Source organism: Melozone crissalis, unplaced genomic scaffold (genome assembly GCF_028551555.1).
Source record: "Melozone crissalis strain CALT ecotype California unplaced genomic scaffold, PUWL_Pcris_2 ptg000034l_1, whole genome shotgun sequence".
NCBI lineage: Eukaryota > Metazoa > Chordata > Aves > Passeriformes > Passerellidae > Melozone > Melozone crissalis.
The window spans coordinates 4628011-4652971 of record NW_026535812.1 but is presented as its reverse complement, the minus strand read 5'-3'; the positions used below and the strand labels follow the sequence as shown (position 1 = coordinate 4652971).

The 24961-nt window shown below is 40.1% G+C and overlaps 1 protein-coding gene across 1 annotated transcript; it reads right to left on the bottom strand.

The window, feature by feature from the left end:
• Positions 1–4202: 4202 nt before the first annotated feature.
• On the bottom strand, positions 4203–24930 carry SEPTIN2 (septin 2). Its single transcript, XM_054282290.1, has 13 exons — positions 24915–24930; positions 22607–22640; positions 21423–21543; positions 18174–18260; positions 17077–17200; positions 13637–13771; positions 13285–13402; positions 11947–12048; positions 11479–11624; positions 10747–10830; positions 8591–8648; positions 7194–7297; positions 4203–6790 (listed from the first exon to the last, which is right to left on the bottom strand). Exons 2-12 carry the CDS (start codon positions 22613–22615, stop codon positions 7202–7204), a joined length of 1080 nt encoding a protein of 359 aa, XP_054138265.1. The 5' UTR covers positions 22616–22640; positions 24915–24930; the 3' UTR covers positions 4203–6790; positions 7194–7201.
• Between the last annotated feature and the right edge of the window lie 31 nt (positions 24931–24961).

Genomic DNA, 24961 nt, shown 5'->3' with positions numbered 1-24961 from the left:
TTTGCTGGGCAGGAAAGGAAGATTCAAACCAGTTTTCTTGTGCTGGGTGCAAACTTTCAAAGAGACTGAAATATCCCTGGAGAGCCCAATTGGATGTTCTCTGCAGGGGAGAAGCTCTGAACTCAGAGCAAGTACCACTACAGGAACAGCTCAGCCTAGGCTTTGGGCTCCCCTTTATGGAAAAGCTTCTTAAAAGTAAAAATAAATTAAAAATTTTAAAAAACAAGGGAATTGAAAATTGCAAGGCACAGGAGTGAGCATGTTCTGAACAAAGCCTTTTACTGTCAGTGCCTTTTTTTTCATTTTTTAAATAAATATGCTATTGAAGCAGCACAGGATCTGGTTTGATGAGTGCTTTGCATTAGCTCTCATGGGTGTGTATATTTACCTATTTTATAGAATACACTGAGTTACCTTCCCAACACTTGTGAGCTCCTATACTTCCTACATGGGTTTTTCCCAATGAATCTTTGGCTTCTGCTTTTAAAAATGAGGCAATTCCTCATTGTCCCACCAGCTTCAAACTGCATGTCAATAAAAACCAGGGGGACAGCCAGACTGAAGCACTTTAAGCATCATGCCTCAACATGGTGAAGTTCCTAATGGAATGCACATCTTACAACTCAGATCTCCCTGACTTTTTGTCATTTTTTTGTGTATGTGACTTACAGGGCTGAACAGAAATTTCTATCTGGGAACGTGGATCACTCTTGGAACAAAGCCTTAAACCTGACACCATTTACATCACATGAGATGTGCAAAGCTGAGAGCCAGGGAGGGCTGGGATGGAGCAAAACCAACCAGCTCCATCAGTTCTACAGAAACTGTTTACTGCAGGTTTCAAAGGGAGCAGGATAAGCCCCAGGCTTGGGAGAGAGAGCAGAGCTCCTCACTCCTCATTCCTCTCCTACCTAGGAGTTCAGCAGTAAGTGCTGCACTGCTTTCTGTGTGGCACTGCTCCATAAAGCCAGGCAGGATGGCTGCAGGGCTGGGTCTGCTCTCATCCTTTTAGGGTAGCTCCCCAAAAGTGTGTTGTTCTCTCTCTGAGGGAGCTGGACACCTCCTCTGCCTTGCTGGACTGACAGGCTCTCATTCCTGTGGGTGGGAGTGAAATTCATTTGCCTTCTGCATTTCAAGCACCGAAACTAAACTTGCAAACACACAGCTCCATCAGATCTTGCCTTGCTAAATGCTGCAGAAACTCCACAAGGCACCTGAAACTTGGGCACACCCTGCTGTGGCTGTGAGCCAGGCCCAGGTGATCCCATCATGTCTGGGCTGCCCTGGCAGGGTGTCTGGCCATCACACCACTCCTTAGACAAAGCTCTTCCTCCTCATACTCCATTCCCAGTTTCTGGGTTTCACCTGTAATGACATCAAATGTAACTTCTCTGCACATGGGCACTGTGACAACAGCCTGGTGCCAGCACCCTTCAAGTCTTCATATAAAAGGACACACTAGAAGGTGACAGCACCTCCCATTTTTTGGATTATGAAGGGATTACTTAGGAAAGACTACACACCAAGGGCTGCTCCAGCACAGGGACAGCCCTTGCTTCACAGGTAAACTGACCTGCAGTACCAGCCACATGGTTTTGGGGCTGTCCAAAGGAACAGCAGCCCAGAGCCTCATTCAGCATCTCTGGTGGCAGCCATGGCAGGAACAGGGCTTCAGGACAACAAGCTGCTCATCAAACTGTTATCTCTGCTGAGAAATTGCCCTTGGGAATCGTGGGCTGTGGGAAAATCTCTATGGCAAGCTGAGTTATGAAGTGTTTTAATCACAGCTTTCTTGCACTGCAGGAATCCTTTAAGCATTTCTTTCTGGCTTTCTCTGACAGCAGGAGCCCTGTGTTAAGCTCTTTGAGCTCTATTCCACACTCAGCACTGAGAGAAAACAGCAAATAGGGAAGAGCACATAATTCCATGGAGTCCTTTGCACTGAATTCCAGTACAATGTCCTTCCAAGCTGTGGTTTCAGCTCTTCCCAAAGCCTTTCAGGATTATATTCTTGCACATTCTGAGCAATAACCACCTCATTTGTCCTCTAGTTCAGACACTTCCCTTAAAGCATGCAGCATTTCAGGATCCACTACAAAGTATCCAGAGAGAAGCAGGAAAAGTTACATTTTTCATTTTTCTTTACTCAGATGTCAGAAACAAAGGTTTATAGATATTTTGTTCACTTTCTTTTTCTTTTTGTAACCACCAAATGTGTGTAACAATCTAGCAAAATGCTGATAGAAATCCTTCTCCCAGGCCCAGAAGCCAGATAAAGCAGCAAGAGCACCACAGAGAAGCCAACAAAACAGACACAGGAGGTGTGCTCAGCCCTGTCCAAATACTCAGAAAGATCCAGGCAATATTTGGCAGTGTGGAGCAGGAGAGTTGCCTGAAAAAGGCACTTCTCTGCACCCATGCTGTCCACTGAGACACAAACAGCAAAGGACTCAACTGACATCAAAGTTTACAACCCACGAATCTGAACTTTATTTCTTTCAGTCCTGAGAGGATTTCCTACTAAATGCCTTCTGAATATAGTTGGGATTGGCAGCATTTTTTGATGAATGCCAAACATTCCCTTCCACTCACATCACAGGAGAGCTCTCTCCTCAGCAGCTTACTCTGAGGTCATTAGAGTGTGTAGGAAGACAGAGGTGTGACTGATTCACCCACAGGAGTCACACAAATGGGAAGCCTGGGAGCAAGCAGTGTCAGAATTTGATCTAATATTCAAAACCACCTGAAAAGGGTACATCACAGGCTCTGAATGATCTTTTTCCTCATTCTTTGCTGAAGAGCCATGATGGCCAGGGAGTGAACTTGAACTACTCTCCTCAGAAAAGGGAACATTTGGGCATACAAGCCACCATCACTCTAACCAGGATAAGCAGAACCTACAAAATGCTACCCCAAAAGTATGGATGAAATACAAGAAAAAAGCTGGGAGCTTGCAGGATCCCAATGGAAGGAGCAAAGAAAGGGAGAGAGTCTAGAGACAGCTATGGTGGCTGCTGCTCTGCTTTCCCCCCTCTCCCCAGAGGGTGCTCTCTAGTGATGAGCAGTGTCCAGTAAATAAAAGCCAGGGCTCAGCACACTGCAAGAGGTTTCTCCTCTCTGGAGTTGCCACAGCATTCTCCTTGCAAACATTCTGTCAACTTTAACGGTGACAAAAAATTCTGTACTTCTTTAGGGGTGAACTTCCAAACCACCGCAGCAGAGAATTTCCCCAAAACCTGGCCCATTTTCTCCCATGCTATGCATGTTTAGTCATCCTTGGGGGCAGATCTCTGAGTGACCTCCCTAAAATCTCTGTCCTGACTCTCAACATGGTGTGGACCCCACTGAGTTGACCTGGCAGACTTAGCAACAAGAACATGCTTTCCTTAACATACAAAGGGAATTCAAAACTCTCAAAAGCTGCTCTAACAGGCTGGAGGGAGGAAAAAGGGGTGAAAAGCTGGGGAAAATAATCTTTCCTCTGTTCTTCCTGCACAGCAACACTGAATTTTCATCAAGTGACCCTCATTGTCCTCAATGTTATCATGTCAGAAAGTGGCATCCCACAGTACAGCAAAAAAGCAAAAATCAAATCCTGATTGCTCTCCCTGCCCTGAAAAACACCCCCATGAGGAGCATCTATGGCAATAAACACAGAGTTAGGCACTACACCCACTGAACAGACCAAGCAACATTGGGACTTCTCAGACACAGAAAATGCTTGGATCAAACCTGTTTCCAACCTGCTCTGGGCACATCTGTGGTTATCTCACTGCTTTGTGCCCCACACTGGGGCTGAATTAAGGCTGTCCTGGTTTAGGAATGGTATTTCCTAATTCACTGCTCCCACTGAAACTCCAAACCAGGCTGCCAGTCACTTGCTCCCTCTTCCTCTATCCCTCTTTTCTGCATCAGGATGGAGAGGAGAACTGGAAACACAAAATGTTGTAAGAACAATTTACTGGAAACAGCAATGAGATAAGAAAAGGAACAGTAATAGCAACCATATTAAATAACAAAAATTATGCAAAAGAGAGAGAAAATGCCCACCATGGAGCCCAACCCCACCCACTGTCACTCCAACCCTGCCCTTCCTGGCTGCCCCAAAAATTAACCCTGTCCTGGCTAGAACAGGACAATATTTCAAACATACCACCACAAATTAATATTGAGTACAATAAAGAATCATAATAAACACAAAACAGCTTTTTAGCATTTTTATTACAGTTTTAGCTAATTGTAATACACAGATTATAACAGGTTTTTGTACCAAGAACTAGTAACTTCTGCTATCAACTCTAAAGCTCTGCAAATTCAAAAGTATTTTTAGTCCTAATATAAAAACCATCACAACACAGTAAAAGAAAAAGAACTGTGGCCAGTTCAACAAACTACCAAACAGAATTTACCTGTTGTCCCCAAGCCTTTCTGCTACTCATATTTTTCTTTTACCAGCAGCTTTTCTGAGAAAAGTAGTCTTGCTTTTCATGCCTTAGCACAAAACCATCCATTTCAAGACCATCTCAAGAAAAGTGAAGGAGAATCTTCAGAGACATCAGGCACACTATGAACAATTGTCCCAAAGACTTGGGAAAATGCAGTAATTAATTATCTAAAATGGCTAATGCCATAAACTTGGTTTTTCCCATTAAATGCCAAAGCAACATACAAAAATATTTCTCCTGTTGAATTTTTAGATCTTTTTTTTGATCAATTTAGATCAAACTTTTCTTTGCTTTATAATAACATGAAATGCTTTAGCCTGAACAAATATTTTAATAGATATGTAAATATTCCAAAGAAATAATTTCACAGATGGTGACCAAACAGCACTAAACAAATGGACAATGTGCTCTTGTTCCCATGTTAAAAATAAAAGAAAAAACCTTTCAACCCAATATACACAGTGAGAGTGACAAGTACAACCAGGCCCCTGTGCAGACATTTTACATTTCACAGTTTTTCTTCAAGTACAGGCTCATGGTAATAGAAATAAATAAGGTGTTGTGGAGTGTTCTGTGACAGTGCTGCTACATTACTTTGGTCCTACACCTTCTTTTGAAAAAGCAATTCAAGAATTTAGAAGCACATGTTTTTCCATCCAAGTTTTATATGTAGAGATTTGATAAAATGGGATTTAACTCTTCTGTGCATACAAAAAGGTTCTCATTTTCACTTTTGTCAAGGTAAGGGAAAGTCAAATGAGTTGTGTCAAAGTTTGGAAGACAGAGCTGGACATCCCCAGCTACAATGCAGGATTTTACTCCACATTTTTAGAAAGATTTAAACATAAAACAGCAGTTTCAGGCAGGTAAAAATTTCAATTGATATTTATATTTAATCTAGCCACTGAAGCACCGCTGGAATTATACATTAGCTGCAGAAATTCTATTATTTTTTCCACAGGAACATTAACAAAATTATAAAAGTCACAGCTGCACCTGAGCTCAAAGAGCCAAAAGAAGTTGCAATTCTATCTATTTGTTTATTAGCTGCTCAGATATGGATGTTTTGTGATAGAACAGATGAAGAAATCTGATTGCTGGCTTTATCAGGAGCAGCAAAGAACCCAGGGTGTGTCACTGCTTGCCCTGTCAGCCACCAGCTGGGCACTTGTGTTGATTATTGATTATTTGCTGCAAACACAACACAAGGATTGATCTGCAGCACAAGTCCAGCCAAGATAAAAACAGTCTCCTTTGCTACTAGGATTAAAAAAGTGATCTTGGCCTAATAAAAGAAAACAGAGTCTCTCCTGAAGTAATACTGCTGACTCCATCCTGGAGCAAGAACTTAAAATACAGTTTGCACTGATCCTGTCAGGAACAGGTCACTTTTAAAAAGAGAAGTGTGCTGATATATATTTTTACTACATGTAACAGTTTACAATGCCCTAAAAATAGTATGAAAATACTTATTAGGAATTATAGAATTTCTTACACTTTGGATGTAGGAAACACCCATGCATAGAAAACTACTCTTTGGAGTTTACCTCTTTCAACAATAAAATCAGCCTTATTCAAATTTATTTGGCTACAATAATGCCAGAAAATAGCAGGAGTGATTTGTGATGGCCTACAAGAAACTATTCAAAATTAGCTGCAATAGAGTAAGAGACTTTAGGAAAACCATAACCCTCAAGGGTAAATCTAAAAGAAATAATGCCTGTCATGTAACATACAGTGTGCCTCTCACAGAGGCATCTCCTCTTCTTCCTTTTGCTAAGACACAAGGCATGCTTGAATTTTCATTTGATGTTCTGCAGAGGCCAAGGAAATCCTCTGCTGTGAGCAGAGACAGAGAAAGGGCTGCTGGTCTCACACACACATGTAAACACTGCAATATTTATAAAATTAACCTTGCAGGGGTGCAGCCTTAGTGAGGTGACTGTTACCTGGCACTGAACAAGGGATCACTGGCAGCTGCTTATTTCTAAATGAAATACAAAGTTAAAAGTAGGGAGCTAATAAAGTATATTAAAAAATATTATTATCTACTGCTTATCAGGCTAGAAAACTTTCAATTACTATTTTGTATCCCTAATAGGAAATTTAAAATAACCTCAGGAAAAGAAGGACTAAAGAAAATAAAAGTCAAATGTGCATAATATATAAAAATACCAACTGACTACATGTTATGAAATACATCTCACAAGGTGTTACCACAAAACAGTCCCACATTAAACTCCACAGCAAGCTCCAGATCACATGGAAGCAAGAGGCATCCTTTTGTCCTCCACCACTGCAATCCAGCTCCAGGAGGTCTCCTGGGAGTCAGGGGATAAAATCATCTAAAAACAAGACAGGAAAGGACCATTTCAGATCAGCAGTCTTCTCACATTAAGAAACCTGAAAGAACTGCACACATTTTATAAGTCACAAGTAAACAATGACTTCATCATGAGATTAAGAAACCTGGTTCAACTATTTCAAAGACTTCTTCCATAATTCTTACCAGGATATATTGTATTGGCTTTCTGGGAAATTTTTATATGTATACACACACACCACCACACTGTTTAGTTTGACTCCAAGCCATCTCACTTTGCAAACAGCAGTTAATCCTAATTCACACTGAAGCCTATGGAAACACATCTCGTTAACATTTTTCCAAAACTTCTTAATACCAAGCACATTAGAGAGCAGCTAAAGGAGAAGCCCTTTAAGTTTATTAAGGTTATTTGAGCATCTTACCCAAGACTTTACACATGGTGCCCACTGCTGTCACCTTCTCCACTTTGCATCTGCATCTGCATCTGTGCCTGCATCCTTGCAATCATCTCCTGCATGCGACGCAGCTGGAAAAGCAGCACAGAACAATTCTGTAGCTCACAATATAATTCTTCACTGTCATCACTCTAATTCTTATTTTTATTAAAGAGGGATCACATATCTGCATTTTCTTTATGTGACAGGTATTGTACTCAGGTTATGGCATCTCCTTTTACTGCTCTGCATCACTGAAGAGGCTGGCATTTACTGATTGAAATAAATTGGGTTGACTATTGTACCGTGGGCATTTACTGACTGAAATAAATAGATTTTATTATTGTACTGTGGGATGGGATTTTTAAGCATCCCTAAGTGGAAGTCTCTGATGTTACATGTATAAAAATTATGGTTCTGAAGTACTGAACAAGCATTTACACTTACTAAAGTTTATCAGAAAAAAAAAAAAAAAAAGCAGCCTGGTTATGTTCCTCCAAGCTACTCCTGTATCTGTCATCAAAAAATAATTGTCAGGATTATTCCCCAACTCCCTTGCTAGGGATGACTAGGTGGAAGCAACTATTACAGACAAACCATCCAGTGAGACACAAGCATGACTAAACTTGGTTGAAGCTCAGTTTTAGAGTATTGCAGCTTAGACTAACAGATTTTGTTAGAAGTAGCTTTTTAAATTAAAATCAACCATCTATGAATCCCATTAACCTCTTGCTTGTGTGGTAGATTCCCATTCATCCTGCCATCTGTGATCATGTCAGACCCTTTCCCTTCTGTCATCCACTTCTCAACAAGGCTATTAATCTCACCTACCCTAGCACAGGACCTGCTTCAGGTCCCACTTCAGCCTTTCTGCCCACATTTTGCTTTTCATTGCACTTTTTCTAGTCTTGCCTATCTAAAACCTTTAAAGGTTAGAGGAACAGGAAAAGCAGCATTAGATCTATGCATTATAAATTTGTCACAGTGGCAGAATGAGAATTTTGGTTTAATATTTTATTTTTGACTGTTTCTACCATCATTCTCTCTTTTGCTGCAGAGCTTAACTGACTTTGTCCCACTCTGCAGCTGTTAACTGCAGAACCCTTACTCCCATGAGGATGTCTCTCCTTGCCCACACAGTGTGTGTTACATCCATTGCTGATCAGTAAAATGGAATCATGTTTTACCAGATTCCACTTGTTCCAAAAAATCCCTTTCCTGAGTCTCCTCCTCCTTCTGTTTTCTTAGTGAACCTTAAATAACCTTATATTGGCATATAGCTGTTTTTCCTTTATGAATTACCAAGATCATATAAATGCTTGCTCTAAAGCAGCAACAAAACAAAAATTCCCCCATTACAAGAATATAAAGTTCTGTCGTCTTACTTCTGCTTCCTTCTCAAGCAGAATCTGGTCTTTATTCACTTCTTCATCTTCTATTTTCCTAAAATAGTATTAATATTGTTAGAAACAGAAAACCATTAAGGTTAGAAGATTGCTGAGTCCAAGCATTAACCCACTATTGTGTTAACCCACTAACATGTCCCTCAGTATTACTGTCATATTTTCTGAAAAATCCTTTTGCCAAGATTTCTTCCCCTGGGAAGCCGAGAAGCCTCAAAAAAGAGTGAAAACAATAATTATCTGATTGCTTCTCCCGTGTTTGCTGCTTTGGAATGTGGTCTGGAGATTGTTTACCAACAGGTGCTTGTTTGATTGGTTTCATGTTAATTGTTTTTACTTAATGACAAATCACCATCAGTTGTGTTGGATTCTGAAGAGTCAATTAAGAATTTTTCATTCTCATTCTTGTTAAACCTTCTGATGTATCCTTTTTCTTTAGTATAGTTTTAGTATAGCATATGATATATGATATGATGAATAGAATAAGAATAGAATAGAGTAGAGTAGAGTAGAATAGAATAGAAATCAGCTTTCTGAGAACATGGAGTCAGATTCCTCATTTCTCACCTTGTCCTGGGGACCTCACAAACTCAACACCCCAGTGCCACATCCACAAGCAGTTTGAACACTTCCAGGGATGGCAGCACCGCCACTGCCCTTGGGCAGCCTGTGCCAGTGCCCAAACACCCTTTCTGTGAAGAAATTTCTCCTAATATCAATCTAAACCTCCCTGGTGCAACCTGAGGCTGTTTCCTGTTATTGCACCACTTGTTACTTGGGAGAAGTGACTGCCTCCCTCATACCTGGCTTTATTCAAGATTTCCTATCACTTTGCTAATGGCTTTCTCCTTCTCCATGTCACAACAGGGAGGATCTACTAATGGAGATAATCAAGCAAGTGCCATCAAACATGCAAAGCAAACAAATTGGTGTTTGTTAAAAAGCTAACAGAGAAATACTTTGTAAAAAAATCCTGTGTAAATAAAAAAGAAATAAATTATTGTAAAGAAATACATTGTAAAGAATCTGCTGTGCCACAAAATCTCAGAGATCATTAGTGAGTACAGACAACAAACACATATTGTAAGCACTCCTGGTAGCAGAAGTGCAAGCTTGAAATAAATTCACTTAACTAGAAAATATACAAAAACATGTTTTAGTTTCACATACCCAACTTAACAGCAACTTGAAATCCTCTAAAAATTGGATGACCTTAGGTCACATTACCTCTAAGGCCTTTGTACCACCTGTTGGATAAGAGGTGCCAGAACTTGGGAAGTTTGGGGATTTTACCTTGAATTTCAGAAAGCAGGATTTCAAATCAGGAGACAAGAGGATTTTATCTTGCCTGCAGGCAGAAAACTCTAAAAGGAAAACTCTTTTTGCTGAAAATTGACCAGATACGTTACAAAATGTCTGTTAACAGCTCGATGTGGAAACTTTTGCAAAATGCCCCAAAAACCCCAAAATGTGCAATTTGGAACCCTCTAGTGGCTGTGAGAAGAGATGCAACAGAAACACCAAAACCAGGAATCGTGCAGTTTCCACAAGAACTCCCCAACTCATCTTTACAGACCCTGCTATTGTGTTTAAAAATGGGGTGTTTTGCCAGTTCTCTTTCCAGGAAAGCTGTGCCCTCTCCAAGCCAGCTCAAAACAGGGCTAAGAGTTTGTGTCTGCTACTATTTATGTATGTCACGTTTAATAAAGCACTACAAAAAAGTTTTCTTTTTAAAGCCCCCATCCAAATATTCTGGTTGTCGATTCTGAAAAAAACCTCCACACATTCTTTTTAAGATATCAGCTCTGATCTAATTTGCAGATTTTTTAAGGCATTTATCATAAACATCTGTCCTACTTAGTACCTTCAACATTCCAACCCAACCATGTTTAAGCCTCAGAGCAAAGCACAGATCTATTCCCACAATTCCCTAACTCCACCACTATCACTTCAGATTTACCAAATAGTTTTTTGTTACATTCTTTGTAAGCTGCTCAATCGAACTTGATGTTGACTGGAGTTACAGAGCTACCCTTTGTTCTACCAAATCCTAGCAATGCAATGGTAGGTGAGACACAGAGAGAGCAAAATAGAAATTCAGAAGAGGGGAAAGCAGCATGCAACCACGAGATGCCAACCTGGTGCCTCGTTTGAGCCTCTCAGAGCGGAAATTCTCATAGTGAAGATCCTGGGTCACCTCCTGAAGGTCCTGCATGTGGGTGCTGGAGGAAGCAGAGTAATTAACAGATAAAACATCCTTGTGTCACATCAGTTTGCTTAAGCAACTCTGGCATTCAGCACTGGTTTGGATCAATGTGCTCAGCATGCACACCCACTTAGCACACTAATTTAAAACTGATTTCAGTTCAATTGGTGCAATAAAGGACACAGAGAGGTCACCTCAGCCCTGAGACTGCCCTGACAGAGCTATACTCCTGGGTGAGGCCTTTGACTAATCTGAGCAGGCAAAACAGAGTAGCATACACCAGGAAAAAAACCAACCAGGGGGCTTTTCAGGTCTGCTCCCTTGCAAATGTATCTACTTATAGATATATTAAAATCAGCACAACCTGCTTTATGACCAGGGGATCTGAGCAGCAATACAACACTGCATTGGATGAAAGAAGCAGACAAATCATTATTTTCACAGAATCACTGAGTAATTCAGATCAGAGAGAACCTGTGGGTCCTGTGTGGTCCAACTTCTGACTAGGCCTAGCTCAGCTAGGTCAAGGCTGCTCATGGCCTTCTCCACACAAATTCTGAATGTGTCCATGGATTACACAACTGCTGCAAACCCCCAGTGCAGTGCTTGATTATCTTGGTGATTGTTTTCTAAACCCCCATGTAATTGGAATGTTCTAACTTACATTAACATGGTCCTCAGCTTCAGGAAGTCATTATGCTCTGGATTCTCCACTTCAACTACACCCCATGGGTAGAGCCGACCTCTGACTTTTTTACCTTTTGCTTCAATGAGTTGATTGGACCCCACTACACAAAATGGAATGCTGGCCTGAAAGCCAAAAGTGCAACAATTACTTACAATAAACCAGGACAAACAACTCCAAGAACAACTCTTGTTCTGCTCAGCACTGCATATTATGGTAATAAGTTCATAATTATTTTAAATTAAAGGTGTAAAATAAATAAAAGGAACTGCTGCCACCATCCTCCAAGCTAGGGAAGCCTGGGCAGAGACACTTCAGGTGTCTCATTTCTGGGTGAACCTGGTGACTCACTCCACGTTGCATTGCAGGTCCTGTCCTAAAGCCATCTGAGCAGTCTGAAAAAATACAATATATTATCCATGTATATAACTATTAAACCAGTCACACCTTCAGGAGTCTGGTCTGCTCCTTAAAATCTTCATCTTCATCTGATTCAGCATCAGGCAGGTGATAAATCTTGATGCCATGCTCTTCTATTTCATCCAGAATCTGAGATATGCATAAAAGAAATAGATATAATGCACATGGAGAATCAGCATTTTTAAATCTTAAAAATTACTTAATACACAGTCTCTTAAGAAATCTGGATTCATCTTATTGATCCAAATTGCTCAGCAAGGATTTGGTTTTAAATACTGTATTTCTTCATGATATTCAACAATTGCTTGCCATGGACTTTCATACAAACAATAGTGTTCACAAAACCACCATCCTTTGTGGAAGCTGTGCTATGTTAAACCTGTGCAATTTTTTTTATAATAATAAAGGTGTTGACAAAGAAATTATACTTGCTTTCTACAGCTTAACCTCCTTGCTCTTACATCTGAATTACTATTTGGGGGGAGTAGGGGTGGGAGTGTTTGAAAAACTGAGATATAGACATTACAAATACTTTTTTCTTCATGATTGACAGTAATGGTACCCACACCAGGAATCCATCTACCATAGACCCCAAATTTTGCTCTTTAAAAGAGAATAATCTTTACTTCTGCAGAATTCTAGCACTCTAAACATACCTACTAGAGTATACTATATATAAAGTCTTCATTTTTATTCCAGAATAACTGACAAAACCATAGTTTTCAATGCAAGAGCTAAGACTGGAGCATGCCTTTGACAAGGTAATTCTAACACTTCTTTTTAAACTTCATAGCTGTTATTAGCTGATGATGGTTTGCTGAATCCCACCTCCTCCCAGCAAATACAGCATCAAGCCCTGCATGACTGGATGTGTTAAGAGGTCTTGCCTCTGGAAGACAGAGCTGGAATGCTTTAAAAGGAGTGACATAAGGGAAGAAAAACAGCCTCACAACCAGAAACATCTCTGAAAAATCCCATTTTTTAACCATCAGAATTCTGACTGGGGAAAAAACCCATGTGCACATTATAAATGCAGATACTATCTCTGCTTTAGGATTGATTAAACAGGTAATTGAGCAATTACCATCAGCAAATGTATTTAAATATTTTTCAAAAGTTTCAAAATTCACTCAATCTAACTGTAAACATAGCCAGATCACCATTTTACAAACAACATTCTAAGGACAGTTTCTCATTTAAATACATAACAAAATATTTCACAGGATATCAAACTACATATTAAGTGATGCTACACTGTGCATGAGATTCTATTTTCCTCAGCTAGGACAAAGCAAGGTTAATGAGAATGCCCACACTGCCACAACCAAAGCACAACACATTTCTGCAAGCCAGAAAAACACTCACCCTTTTCTTTAGTCTCTCTCTCTCCTTCAGAGAAAGTGTATCAGCTTTTGCAATCACTGGTACAATATTTACTTTGTTGTGTATGGCCTTCATAAACTCAACATCCAGAGGCTTAAGGCTGAAATTAAAATATGGAAAATTTTTATTTATTTTTACTCTAAATTACCAGTTTATTTTCATTCCAACAGAAATATCTCTCTTTACACAGAGAGAAAGAACACAGCCAATTAATGTTAGCAGTTACAGCAGTTGCTTAAGTAATAGCAACCTGATTCTGAAAATTTAAGTCACCAGGCATAAACCAATTCTCTAAAATAAAATAATGTAAAAAAAATGACAGAGAAACACCTACCCATGACCAAATGGAGAAATGAAGTAGAAACAGCAATGAACTCGATTATCTATGATATGCCTTCTGTTCAATCCACTCTCATCGTGCAGGTATCGCTCAAACTGCTCATCAATGTAAGAGATTATGGTCTTAAAGCTGGAAAACAAACACAGATTTGAGGAATCACCAAATGACCCACAACTTTAGCACTCTTTCAAAGGTAATATTAAACCACTAAGATAGCCTGCTGGTGAACCAATCTTCTGTTGGGCAAAAATTCATTTACTGATTCTATAGAACAGGGAAAATAGAAGAGCACATCTTAAAATTTTATTGGAGTTCTAGAATAACAAAGAATAATAACAATAATTATAATTGTTCTTGTAAAAATTGTTGTAAAAATATAATCTAATAATAATAACAAGCTACTATGCATATTACATATACATGTATATAAAGATAATATATACATAACCCAACCTTAGTTCTAAAACAAATTTCTCTTGGGTTAGTGTTTATATCTTGATTAGCATTAACTACACATTTTCAAGATATTTAAAGGTTCTTGTTGCAAACTGCTTTAAAATCATAAATGGTTTGTTTTGGAAGGGACCTTTAAAGATCACCTGTTTCCAAGCTATTGTCATGGGCAGGGACACCTTCCATTGGTCCAGGGTTCTCCTGAGCACTTTCAGGGATGGGGCAGCCACAGCTCCTCCGGGCAACTGTGTCAGGGGCCTCAACTCCATACTGGAAAAAAGTTTCTGCTACATCCAACCTAAATCTACTTTCAGTTTCAAACCATTGTCCCTTGCTCTGCTACTACAGGCCCTGCTGGTATTAAGTCTCTTTCCATGTTTCCTGTGAGCCCCTTGGATATATTTCAAGGCCTCAGTAAGGTCTCCCTGGATCTTTTTCTCAGATGGAACCCCAACTCTCCCAGCCTCTCCTTACTGCTGTTCTGGATCATTTTTGTGATCTTCCTCGGCATCTGCCCCACCAGGTCCATGTCTGCCCTGTGTTAGAGCCCAGAGCTGGATGCAGATCTCACAGGAGTGGGGCAGAACTCCCTCCCTCAGCCTGCTGGCCACACTGCTTTTGACACAGCCTGGGACACTAAAGGCTTTCAGGGACTGCCTGCTCATATCCAACTATTTTTTATCCATCAGTGTCCTGATTCTGGCCCAGATCTACAGAAGGGGACAACTCCAGAGAGGAGCAACTTATAGCAGTGTGCTGAGCCCTGGATTTTATTTACTGGACACTGCTCATCACTAGAGAGCAGCCTCAGGCAAGGAGGAGGAAAGCAGAGCAACAGGCACCAGGGCCATTCCAACTGCAGCTGAACCACTGCCATAAACAGCTGCCCTACGCTGAAGAAGAAATCCAAGACCAAATCAATTTGCCTAGTGAAGGATGAAGAGGAAGCAGGAGGAAGAGGCAGGGCCAGAGATGATCATCCAATTGCTATCCTTGGTGAAAAGATTTCAGCTGCTGTTTGGGGACACCCTGGCAACCTGGCTGCTCTGGTACCAGGACATGGTGGCCCACCACACGGAATCAGATCATAGGGAAGCCAAGGAACTGGGATCCCTGTCCTGGGATGTGGGCATTGACAAGGGGATTGGGATGAGGACAGAAACTCTCAGCTCTGGTGGTGACTTCTGTCAAGTGTGAGGGAAAGGTATTCCCTCAAGGATGATCTAATGGTGTGACCAGGCAGGTGCAAGGCCATGGAGGAAGGTATCCAGTACCTGAGAGAATTAACTCTGCTGGAGGCAATCTCCAGGGGTCCAAATAACCATCAGTCCCCTGTAGATCCTCTGAGGTCCTCTGTACACAACCCATGTGGCAGAAGTTTGTACAGAGCACACCACTGTTGTATGTCAACTCCTTGGCATTGTTGTCAATGCAAGAAGGAGAGCAAACAGTGCTTCAGGTGACCCAACTCTCGCAACATGAATATTACTTTTTTTCTTCCCGACCAACCTGCACCTCAGCTGTGGAAACACTGTCCAAGATTAAGAACAGATTTGAAACACTCTAGCAAACTAGAGAGGAAATGTTCCATACTCCACCAGTATGGGCCAGTCTCTGCTCCTGGGAGCAAACACCCCCATCCTCAAGGGACAGGATGTACACCACGTGGTAACCTGTGGTTTCACCTACATGGCCACAGAAAAGACATCAGGAAGTGGGATGGAAAACCCACCACTGCCTCAGCAGCAGGGGGGCAGGAGTTGACAGGAAGTACAACCACCACAGGAAATTCTTCAAGCATAAATGCAGCTCCAGTTTCCAGAGGGCATGTCCTCAGACACAACAGAAGGGCTGATGTTACTTCTGAAGTGTAAGGCTTCAGAACACTTGCAGTACATTGATGGCATCATCATGTGGGGAAACACGGCAGAGGAAGATTTTGAGAAAGGGGAGAAGACAATCCAGATCTTCCTGAAGGTTGGTTTTGCCATAAAACAAAGTAAGGTCAAGGGACCTGCTCAGGAAATCCAGTTCTTAGGCGTAAAAAGGCAAAATAGACATTGTCAGACTCCAATGGATGTGGTGAACAAAACAGCAGCTCTGTCCCCAGTGAGCAGCAAGAATGAAGCTCAGGCTGTCCCAGGTGCTGTGGGATTTTGTAAGGTGCATATTGCAGAGTACAGTCAGATTGCAAGGCCTCTCTATCATGTGACCCAGAAGAAGAACGACTTCAAGTGGGGTCCTGAACAACAAGAAGCTTTTGAACAAATGAAACAGGAGATTGTTCATGCAGTAGCCCTTGGGCTCACAGGACAGGACATGTGGGCTTGAAGCTGAATTTCACTTCATTGGGCAATTTAATTTCCAAAATTATGGGGAAAGGAAGAGGTTGCCTTGAGGTTCAGGGGTCTGAGAGATGTGGGAAAAGGAATTACCACTGAAAACTGATTTGACCTAAGATTAGTTCTTAGTATTTACTATAATGTAAATTTGCAAGAAGAAAAAAATACTAAACAAACAAACATCCAAAAGCTAAGTCAATGAAAAATTACGCATTTAAAAAAGTCATTTAAAAATTAGGCACAGAATCTGAATAATGAATATGACAAGTGAATGTGGACAAGATCTAGGAGAGGGTTTTTGCTTGCACTGAAGAGTAGGTGATTTACTTTCTCAGAGTATTATTGAGAATCAAGGTCACTGTTCACTTAAAGCTTTTTCAAGCAAAATGGAAGTTAACAAAGAAGGAAAAAGTGTCACAAAATTGATTTCAAGTTGTGTCAAAGTTATTGCTGCCTCTTCACACGTATTGGAGTTCATTCATAACACCAAGATTAAACTTCTTCAAAATTAGAAAACAAAAAATCCCACCTCCAATTGAGCATTTCACAGGCACACAGCACACTCCCACCCCCCAGGAGAGATAAGAAATCCATGTTATTCTCCACAGATGGATGAAGAGATGCTGTGTGTGCACGTACCAGTCCCGGCAGTTGATGGCATCCCCGTAGCCCGGGGTATCCACAACCGTCAGGCGCAGCTTCACTCCCCTCTCCTCAATTTCCACTGTGGAGGCCTCAATCTGCACTGTGCGCTCAATCTTATCTGGAAAACAACAAACTGCATCCTGCACAGCCCAGCCTGACACCAGGGCACCCTGAGATCAGCTCCAAAAATCAACTGGCAGAGAAAACAGCAAAAATATTATTCTATCCATTGCATTCTAAGGCCTGATAACAAAAAGACTCAGTACAAAAATTCCTTCAGTGTTATCAGAGGACTGAGTATGAGATTCCATAATTTTCTTGAAAATAACATAGAAATTAAGGCAAAAGGAACTGAGACAAAACCATCAGTAATGGGAGAACAATAAAAAATTATATGTATTGGATTTTTTCTTGAGGCTGGAAGTAATAAGTAGCATCAGCTAACATGATAAAATTTCACAACATTAACACAAATTTCTATGTGTTAATACAAATACATATCATTTCCCCTCTATTTCTATTTTACAAGAGACAAGAAACAACTGTTGATCTATATAAAGCAATTCATTCAACAGGTAGCAAAAAGAGAAAAATTGCATCTTTTATCTTATTACAATGTTCTCTTTTGCTGGGTTATTTCATACTTTGATAACAACAAAAACAGGACAAGGAAATGAAGAATAGGAAGTGAAGTTGTCATTCACTAAATATCAATCTAAAGTAAATGAAATAAGGTGCAAACAGGCATAAACAATTCATATGTTTACAAATGCAACAGATTAAAAACTAAATAAATTCTCTGATTGTTTTAGCTGATTGTTTATCTTAGTGTGAGACAAAGAATGTTTTTAAGCAAAAGAAGGGATCAAATTTCTAGGTGTTAATACAAATACAAAGACTAAATAACAAAGACCTGATAGACATCCTGGGTGCAGAGGAAAATGGTTTTATCAAACAGCTCAAGTGTCAGGAAATGCATTAGAAACTACTGGAGCTAGAAATTACTGCTGCCTTTTACTCAAAGATAAAAGCATTCAACTCAAAGATAAAAGCATTCAACTCCAAAAACCATTGAGCAAAGATGTATTTACCAGCAGCTCCTGGGATTATCCTTTCTGGGTAGAGATCTGTCAGGAAGAGGCTGTTTATTAATGTAGATTTTCCTAATCCAGATTCACCTGTGATTCAATAGAAAGATAAATTCAATATATTTACATAAATAATTTCAGGAGTATCTGACAGTATTATCTGACTACAGATTTTTTCATTTTTCTTTCAAAGTAAGAATTTGCAAATTCTAATTTTGGATTAGCCAAGTTTACACAAAAAGATTGAATAACAATTTTTACATCTTGCCTTTGTAGTGCACTTTCCCAGAGCTCTCACTGATGATCTGTAATTAATGCTGCCAGACAAGTGGAGTTGTGACCCATTTAGATTTAAGATTTTCCATTTCATGTCTCCTGATTTTTTAAGACAAGCTTTTCTGTTATCAGTCCAGAATGTGAAATATCATACCCAGTGAGATGCTCTATCCTGTCAAGGCTTTATCATCAATTTAAACAATGAAAAATCCATTGCTGAACTTCTGTACAGCCAGGCTACATAAAGTGGGATTTATTTCTGTTTCTTATGCCAATATGGCAAACAAGAACTCAAAGCAAGAGGAATATGGTCACTGAGCAATTTTTTTATACTGATGAACTTGGGGATTACCAAATTGTACTGTAAGTATATTTTTGTTCTAGAGATAACTGACGGCCATGAGGAAAATTTAGACTCATTAAAGATCAAGATTTTAATCAGAACAAATGTTTATAGCATAAAGAAGAGTAGCAACTTGAAATGCTCAGTACTTGAGTTTACTGAAGAGATATTTTTCTAGAATTTTAGTTTTATTTCAGTTGTTGATGGGATTAAATTAAAAAAAATTTTAAAATGATGGGCCACAGAATGTCTGAGTAACACTGCAATATGAATCAGACAAAAACATCTGAACAACAGGAAAAAAGGACAGAAATTGTTTTGAAATGAAGATTTGAGTAGGAGCTGACAGTTTTTAATACCTTTGATTTGAAGATCAGATTGTGCCAGTGCAGTCTGCACCAGTGAGGGTGACAGGCACCCAGAGTAACTCAGCAGCCACATGGAATCATTTCAGCAAAAGTATGATTTCATCCAGTGCCACCTTCCACTGTCTCAGTAAGGGTAAATATTACACATAAATCAGTTTTCATAGTCACTGTCAATGATTATGTTGGCTACAGTAGTTAAGTGACTTTTAAGTCAAATAACTATTTAGATGAAGTCATAGCTTAATAATGAGAAGGAACATAAAAATAAACACAAGTGACTGGGATTTCTTAGGGAGCAACACAGCCAAGCAGCCAAATTCTTATAAACTCCAGCTCATATTTTCAGACACCACAGTAAACAATAGCAGGGGAAAAAAACATAGCCAAAAGCTGTGTAAAAAAGCAAATCATTGATTAGGATTCTGTCAGCACAGGCAGCTTTAAAGTATTATCCTGCTCAGAAATGAAGGAGGATGGCAACTTAATGAAAAATGAGAGTTCAGAACAGGCACTGTGACACAGTCCACAAGAGAACATACTTAAACTCCATGCATATTTGAAGAGAAAGCATTCACATTCCAAACTGTTGAAATAACCAACAATTTAAAGCACAGTTTATTTTATCTTACATCAGCTGCCTCCCTCTGCTAGTGTGGCTTAAAATACCACTCCAAATTTTCAATGAAATTATTTTTTTCCAAGTCCTCTTCCTTTAGTTTCCATTTATCCCTTAAAATACTGGCAGGCAACAACAGTAAAGTTGCACTTCACTCCAACATGGGGGGATTAATTCTCTTTCTGTCACTCTCACACCATATCATTTCTCCTCTATTTCTATTTTACAAGAGACAAGAAACAACTGTTGGTCTATACAATTTTACATTGCTCTCTTCCAGAACTGTTTTATGTGGCAGAATTTGCAATTAGAATTCAAAGAGATCTGGAAGTTTAGAGAAAGCAGATCTTTTCTTTCTCAAAACTGTTCACACTTTTAGGATCACTGAACAGTAAATTCTGAAGAGTCAGAGTAGACAGAATAATTTGAAGCAGCTACTTATGGTTTGGTTTTACTCTTGGATTTTATGAGATATTCTTTATGGCATCATCCAAATCAAAACCAGTGAAACATACAGTAAAAAACTACAATAAAATTATAGGAGCACAAAGATAAGGGCAAACTCTGAACAACACTGAAGAACAAAATACAGAAGTAGAACAAAAGCAGTGCTAGGGCTGTCATTTGGCAAAACTAATGAAAGGTTTGAGGACAGGCTCTCCCTGTAACTACTGAAATCCAAAACCATTAAGAAGTCAAACACCTCCTATCATCATCACTATCTCACCTCTCCTGCTCATTCCCACTGTGATCTCTCTTAGGCAAATCTAGCACATAAATGGGATTTATTTCTTGTGGGGCCAGGTAATGAAGAGCCTAATTCTATTAGGGTACTTTTTGTGAAAGCCTATTTAAACCAAAGAATTACAGAGTTCAAACACCAAAACTCACAAATTATGGCTCACAGAGAGACAGAGAAAACACCCAAGTCTATTTGAATTGGGAGTCTATTTAATTTGCAAGAATAATTTTCAACCCATTTCTCAAATGATCAAGGTATTTCTGCAGACATCAGATTTTTTATCAACACTCCCAGATTTTTTATCAAGACTCCCAATGAATTATCAAATAGAATAACACTTTAGGTTACAGCTGCTAACATAAAATCATGATTAAATTAAAAAGTAACAGCTGACATCAAAGCCAACTGATCCAATTCTCAGTCCTTCTCACTCTTTTACAAGAGTATTTGGAAAGTTGAAAAGATAGAGGTCAGATTGTTTTGAACTAAAGAAGCATAAATAACATTATAAATAGAATGGTCGGCTTAATACAAGTCTCTTAATCAAAACACATAAATGAACTAAGACAGTATTCAAATGCAAAACCAGTTTTAAATTATATTTGAAACGGAGTGCTGGAATCCTGTAAGACAGGGGAGAAGGAAGGAAGGAATGAATGATTGCTGGAGTGCACAATAAACTTTCTTCACCCACAAACAAACTTATTAATGTATTCAAGCATGATTTTAATGTGGTAAACAACTGCTGCAAGAATCAACAAAATATAAAAGAAAGCTAAATTCAACAGTAAAGGAAAGTTTTGATGCAAGCTAAAGCCTTAGAACAGTGCAAGTAACATTTGATTTAACTTCAAATTCCCTGTGAGCAAGCACTAATTGTGAGAAAAACTACAAAATGTTTCCTTACCAACCACCATCAGAGTAAATTCAAACCCCTTTTTCACAGACTTTCGGTGAACCTGGTTGGGAAGGTTTGCAAATCCAACATAGCCAGGAGTTTCTGGGTTGGTAAACTGAGCAGGCTGTTGCTACAAATGAAATTAAAAAAAATAAAATAAGACAATAATAAGCAACCAGTCAAGATTTAGTAGTTTGTATAACTGCTTTCCTCACTTAACTCAAAAGGTTTGAAGCTATGGGACAGAGAGGAAACTAATCAGAGGTTCCTAATCCTCAATGGTTTCACAGAGAAGTGCAGAACAACTACACTGACCTAGAGCTTAAAAACAAAACTTTACTTGTTCAGATATCCAGCCAAGATCACTTTAAGTGAAACAGAAACAAAATCCCAAATAATTATTTATCAAAGCATGACAAAGTATGCACTAATAACTTTTTGAGCAGTCTTCACACACAGTTAAAATAAAACAGTTTTTTATGGACTTGAATAAAAAGATGACCATTCCTGATCCTTTTTTAGCACATCCAAAGCAAAACCCTGAGCAAGCTGTGAAGTGAAAGCCATCTGATGGAAATGCTCTTCAGAGAGCTCTCATCAAGCGTGGGGAAGGGGAATTTACACAATAGAATGCTCACTGCTACAGATATGGCAGAGAAATCTTTACATCTCTTAGTTCCCTCTTCAAACACATCACTCAAACATCCTTTATTGCTCATTTCTCTCCAATAAACCAACATGGGTGTTTTACCCATCATAGCAAATGCTGGGGGCCAAGAATGAGATGAATCCCAGCATGACAATAATATTTTATTGGAAAACTGGTTGATTCTATTAGTAAAGAAAGTAATTAAATCTAACCCACCATTTTCTTAAATGATGCCTGCTCAAAACAAAATTGCAGAAAGGAAGTTTTAATGAAGATGCACCAGTGAGTTTTTATACAACTCTGACCAAAATTAAATCCTTCCAAGAGTATTAGTTAACTGCAGAGATTTATACTTGCATGAAACTACTTTAAACTATGTCTTACATCCCTCATCTTTCAATATTGTGTCTCCTATAGACAGTAAATTTCAAATAACCTTCATCATCAAACAGATGCAAGTTGCACAATTTGTCACTGAGGATTAATATTTAAAAACAAAAAATGCATTTCCCATTGTTACATTGGAAGACAGAAATGTTCTTACCTTGGACATTTTTAGGCAAGGACAGGAAAAAAATCTGAAAAAAATAATAATGGTTATCAGCTTGTTAAAAATTGTATGAGGAAAAAACTCACCCACAAACCAGTGCAATATCTGCTGTTGCGCAATAAATTAAAAAAGAAGCATCCCTGACTGGCTGTCCAGACTGAAACAGTGTCAGCTTCTTCACAGGGCACAAGTATTTGACTTTTCTGTACTAACAAGGGGCAGAATTTTCAGCTACAATTGCTCCTATAAATGCAGTCAGACAAGAAATTCAAGCAACGTGAATGTGGGGTGCTGAAGGCAGCACGTGTGTGACAAACCATTCTGCAGCCCTCAAAGTCCACATCCTTTCTGAAAACTCACCAAACCAAGCACCTTTCTAAAAACACCTTGCTCTTTAGAGAAAACAGTTTCTTCAAAGCCAAAAAAAACCCTAATTCATGTATTATTTTTCTTTTCAAGTCTCTTTCTTCTCAACATTTCCATCCATGCTTGAGTGTTTTGTGAAGAGCTCACAGCTTCAAAATGAAACTTTTTCTCTTCCTCTTTTATCTAGATGCTTGCAAACTCAGTCATTCCACCTCTTGTTTACCAATATAAAATTTTCATATGTAGCTGCATGTGAAATATAAAACAGGCACAAAAAAAAGAATGTTTGAAGATTTCTTATCTAACACTGCAGTGCAAAAAAATCTCTTAACAAAGACTCACCAACCACTAGCTTGCATGATTTCAGGAGAACATGTGATTTACTGTGGCAACATAAAAATGCCTGCATATGCTGTATCTGCAAGTGATAAAAGCTCAATTCCCCTTTCCAGTCCCTGCCCTGGCTCACCCTCTTACCACAAGGTATCAGTTCCCACTCCAAAGCCCTCAGCCACCTCTTACCTAGCTCACTCTCACTTTATTTCCACGGATTTTAAATTATCACTAATAATTCTTTCCATCTTCCAAGCAGATTTTGTCAGCAAGCTTAATTTGTGTGAAACTACACCAAACTGCTTCAGTTTGCAGCACCCTTGAATCTGTTCCTCCCAGCAAAGAGACATCTTGGAATCAAAACAAACTGCCCAGCGTTAGACAGCAGAACCCCAACTTTTTGTGTCAGGCACAAGGTAAAGTTGTTTCAATGTGGGGATGATTTCCAGGATTTTCTTCTCAAAGCTACCATACAGGTGCATGTTTACACAAATTTAACCTCATTAGGGTTTGATGGGAGTTACAGACTGAAGATGTTAAACACTGAAGCAGTTTGGTGTCCTTTCTCATGAAGCCAAATTTGCTGAGAAAAATCTGGCACCCTGGTTACTGGCACGAAATAAAAACTGGATAACATGGTTCTCAAGTGAAATTGCAAGATAAAAATAAAATCTAGTATCTGCAACATCTGCATTTCAGTCCACAAAACAATGTATGACTTGTGATGTATTCAGCTAGCAAAGAACTTGAGCCTGTTATCATGTGAGATTGCTCTGATAGCAACTCTTCCTTCCAAGAGTGTTTCCTGCCCAGTGATGTCATTGATTCCTGCTTAAGCATTCTCCATGAGAGGTTTTCAATGCCAAACAAAACCAGATCCTGCTGGAACACAGAGGAACATTCTTTTAATTTGCGAGACTTGTCTGTCACCCAACTATTTCTCAGAGGAGGGCTAAGAGACGAGGAAAGTTTCTCACAGCTACTGAGGAAACGAAGCAGCGAGCAGAGTTATGCAGACGGCTACAGCTACATTATGTTTTAACACAGAGAACAAGCACAGAAACTTTTCAGGAATGATGTTTCCCACAGCGTTCCCGCCAGGTCTGAGCGCTCCCACACAGGCGGGAGCACAGCCGAACCCGAAGGCCAAGGCCCGCAAACCCGAGCCCAGGGCAGCGCACGGGGGGCTGCGGGCTGAGATCGGGGTTCGGGTGCATGGAAGCAGCCCAGACTTTCTCGGGAGCTGGTCGGACATGTTCCTCACCCTCCGGTCTCTACAGCGCGGTGGAGTTTTCTACGAGAGCATGTTCAGAAGAGACTGCCTTGCCCGCCGTGGGAGGGGCGCCCGCCCGGGGGTCCCATGGCGGCCACACGAGCACCAAGTCCCGCGCTGGGAGGGCGGCCAGGGCGCCTCACCCTCCCAGCCTGCCCACATCGCTCATCGTTCCGCTCCCTCCTCGCCATCACCCCATCTCAATCAAACCCCTCAGGTTCGGGGGTCCGGCTGGAAAGGACAGACCCATCCCAGCGCTGCTGCCCGCCGTGTCCCCTCACGCCCGGTGGGACCCCGCGCTCCCAGGGCGGGGCAGGGTCCGTCCCTCACCTCAGCGCCTCCCGCAGCCGCCGGCCCCGAGCTCCGCTCCCGCGCGC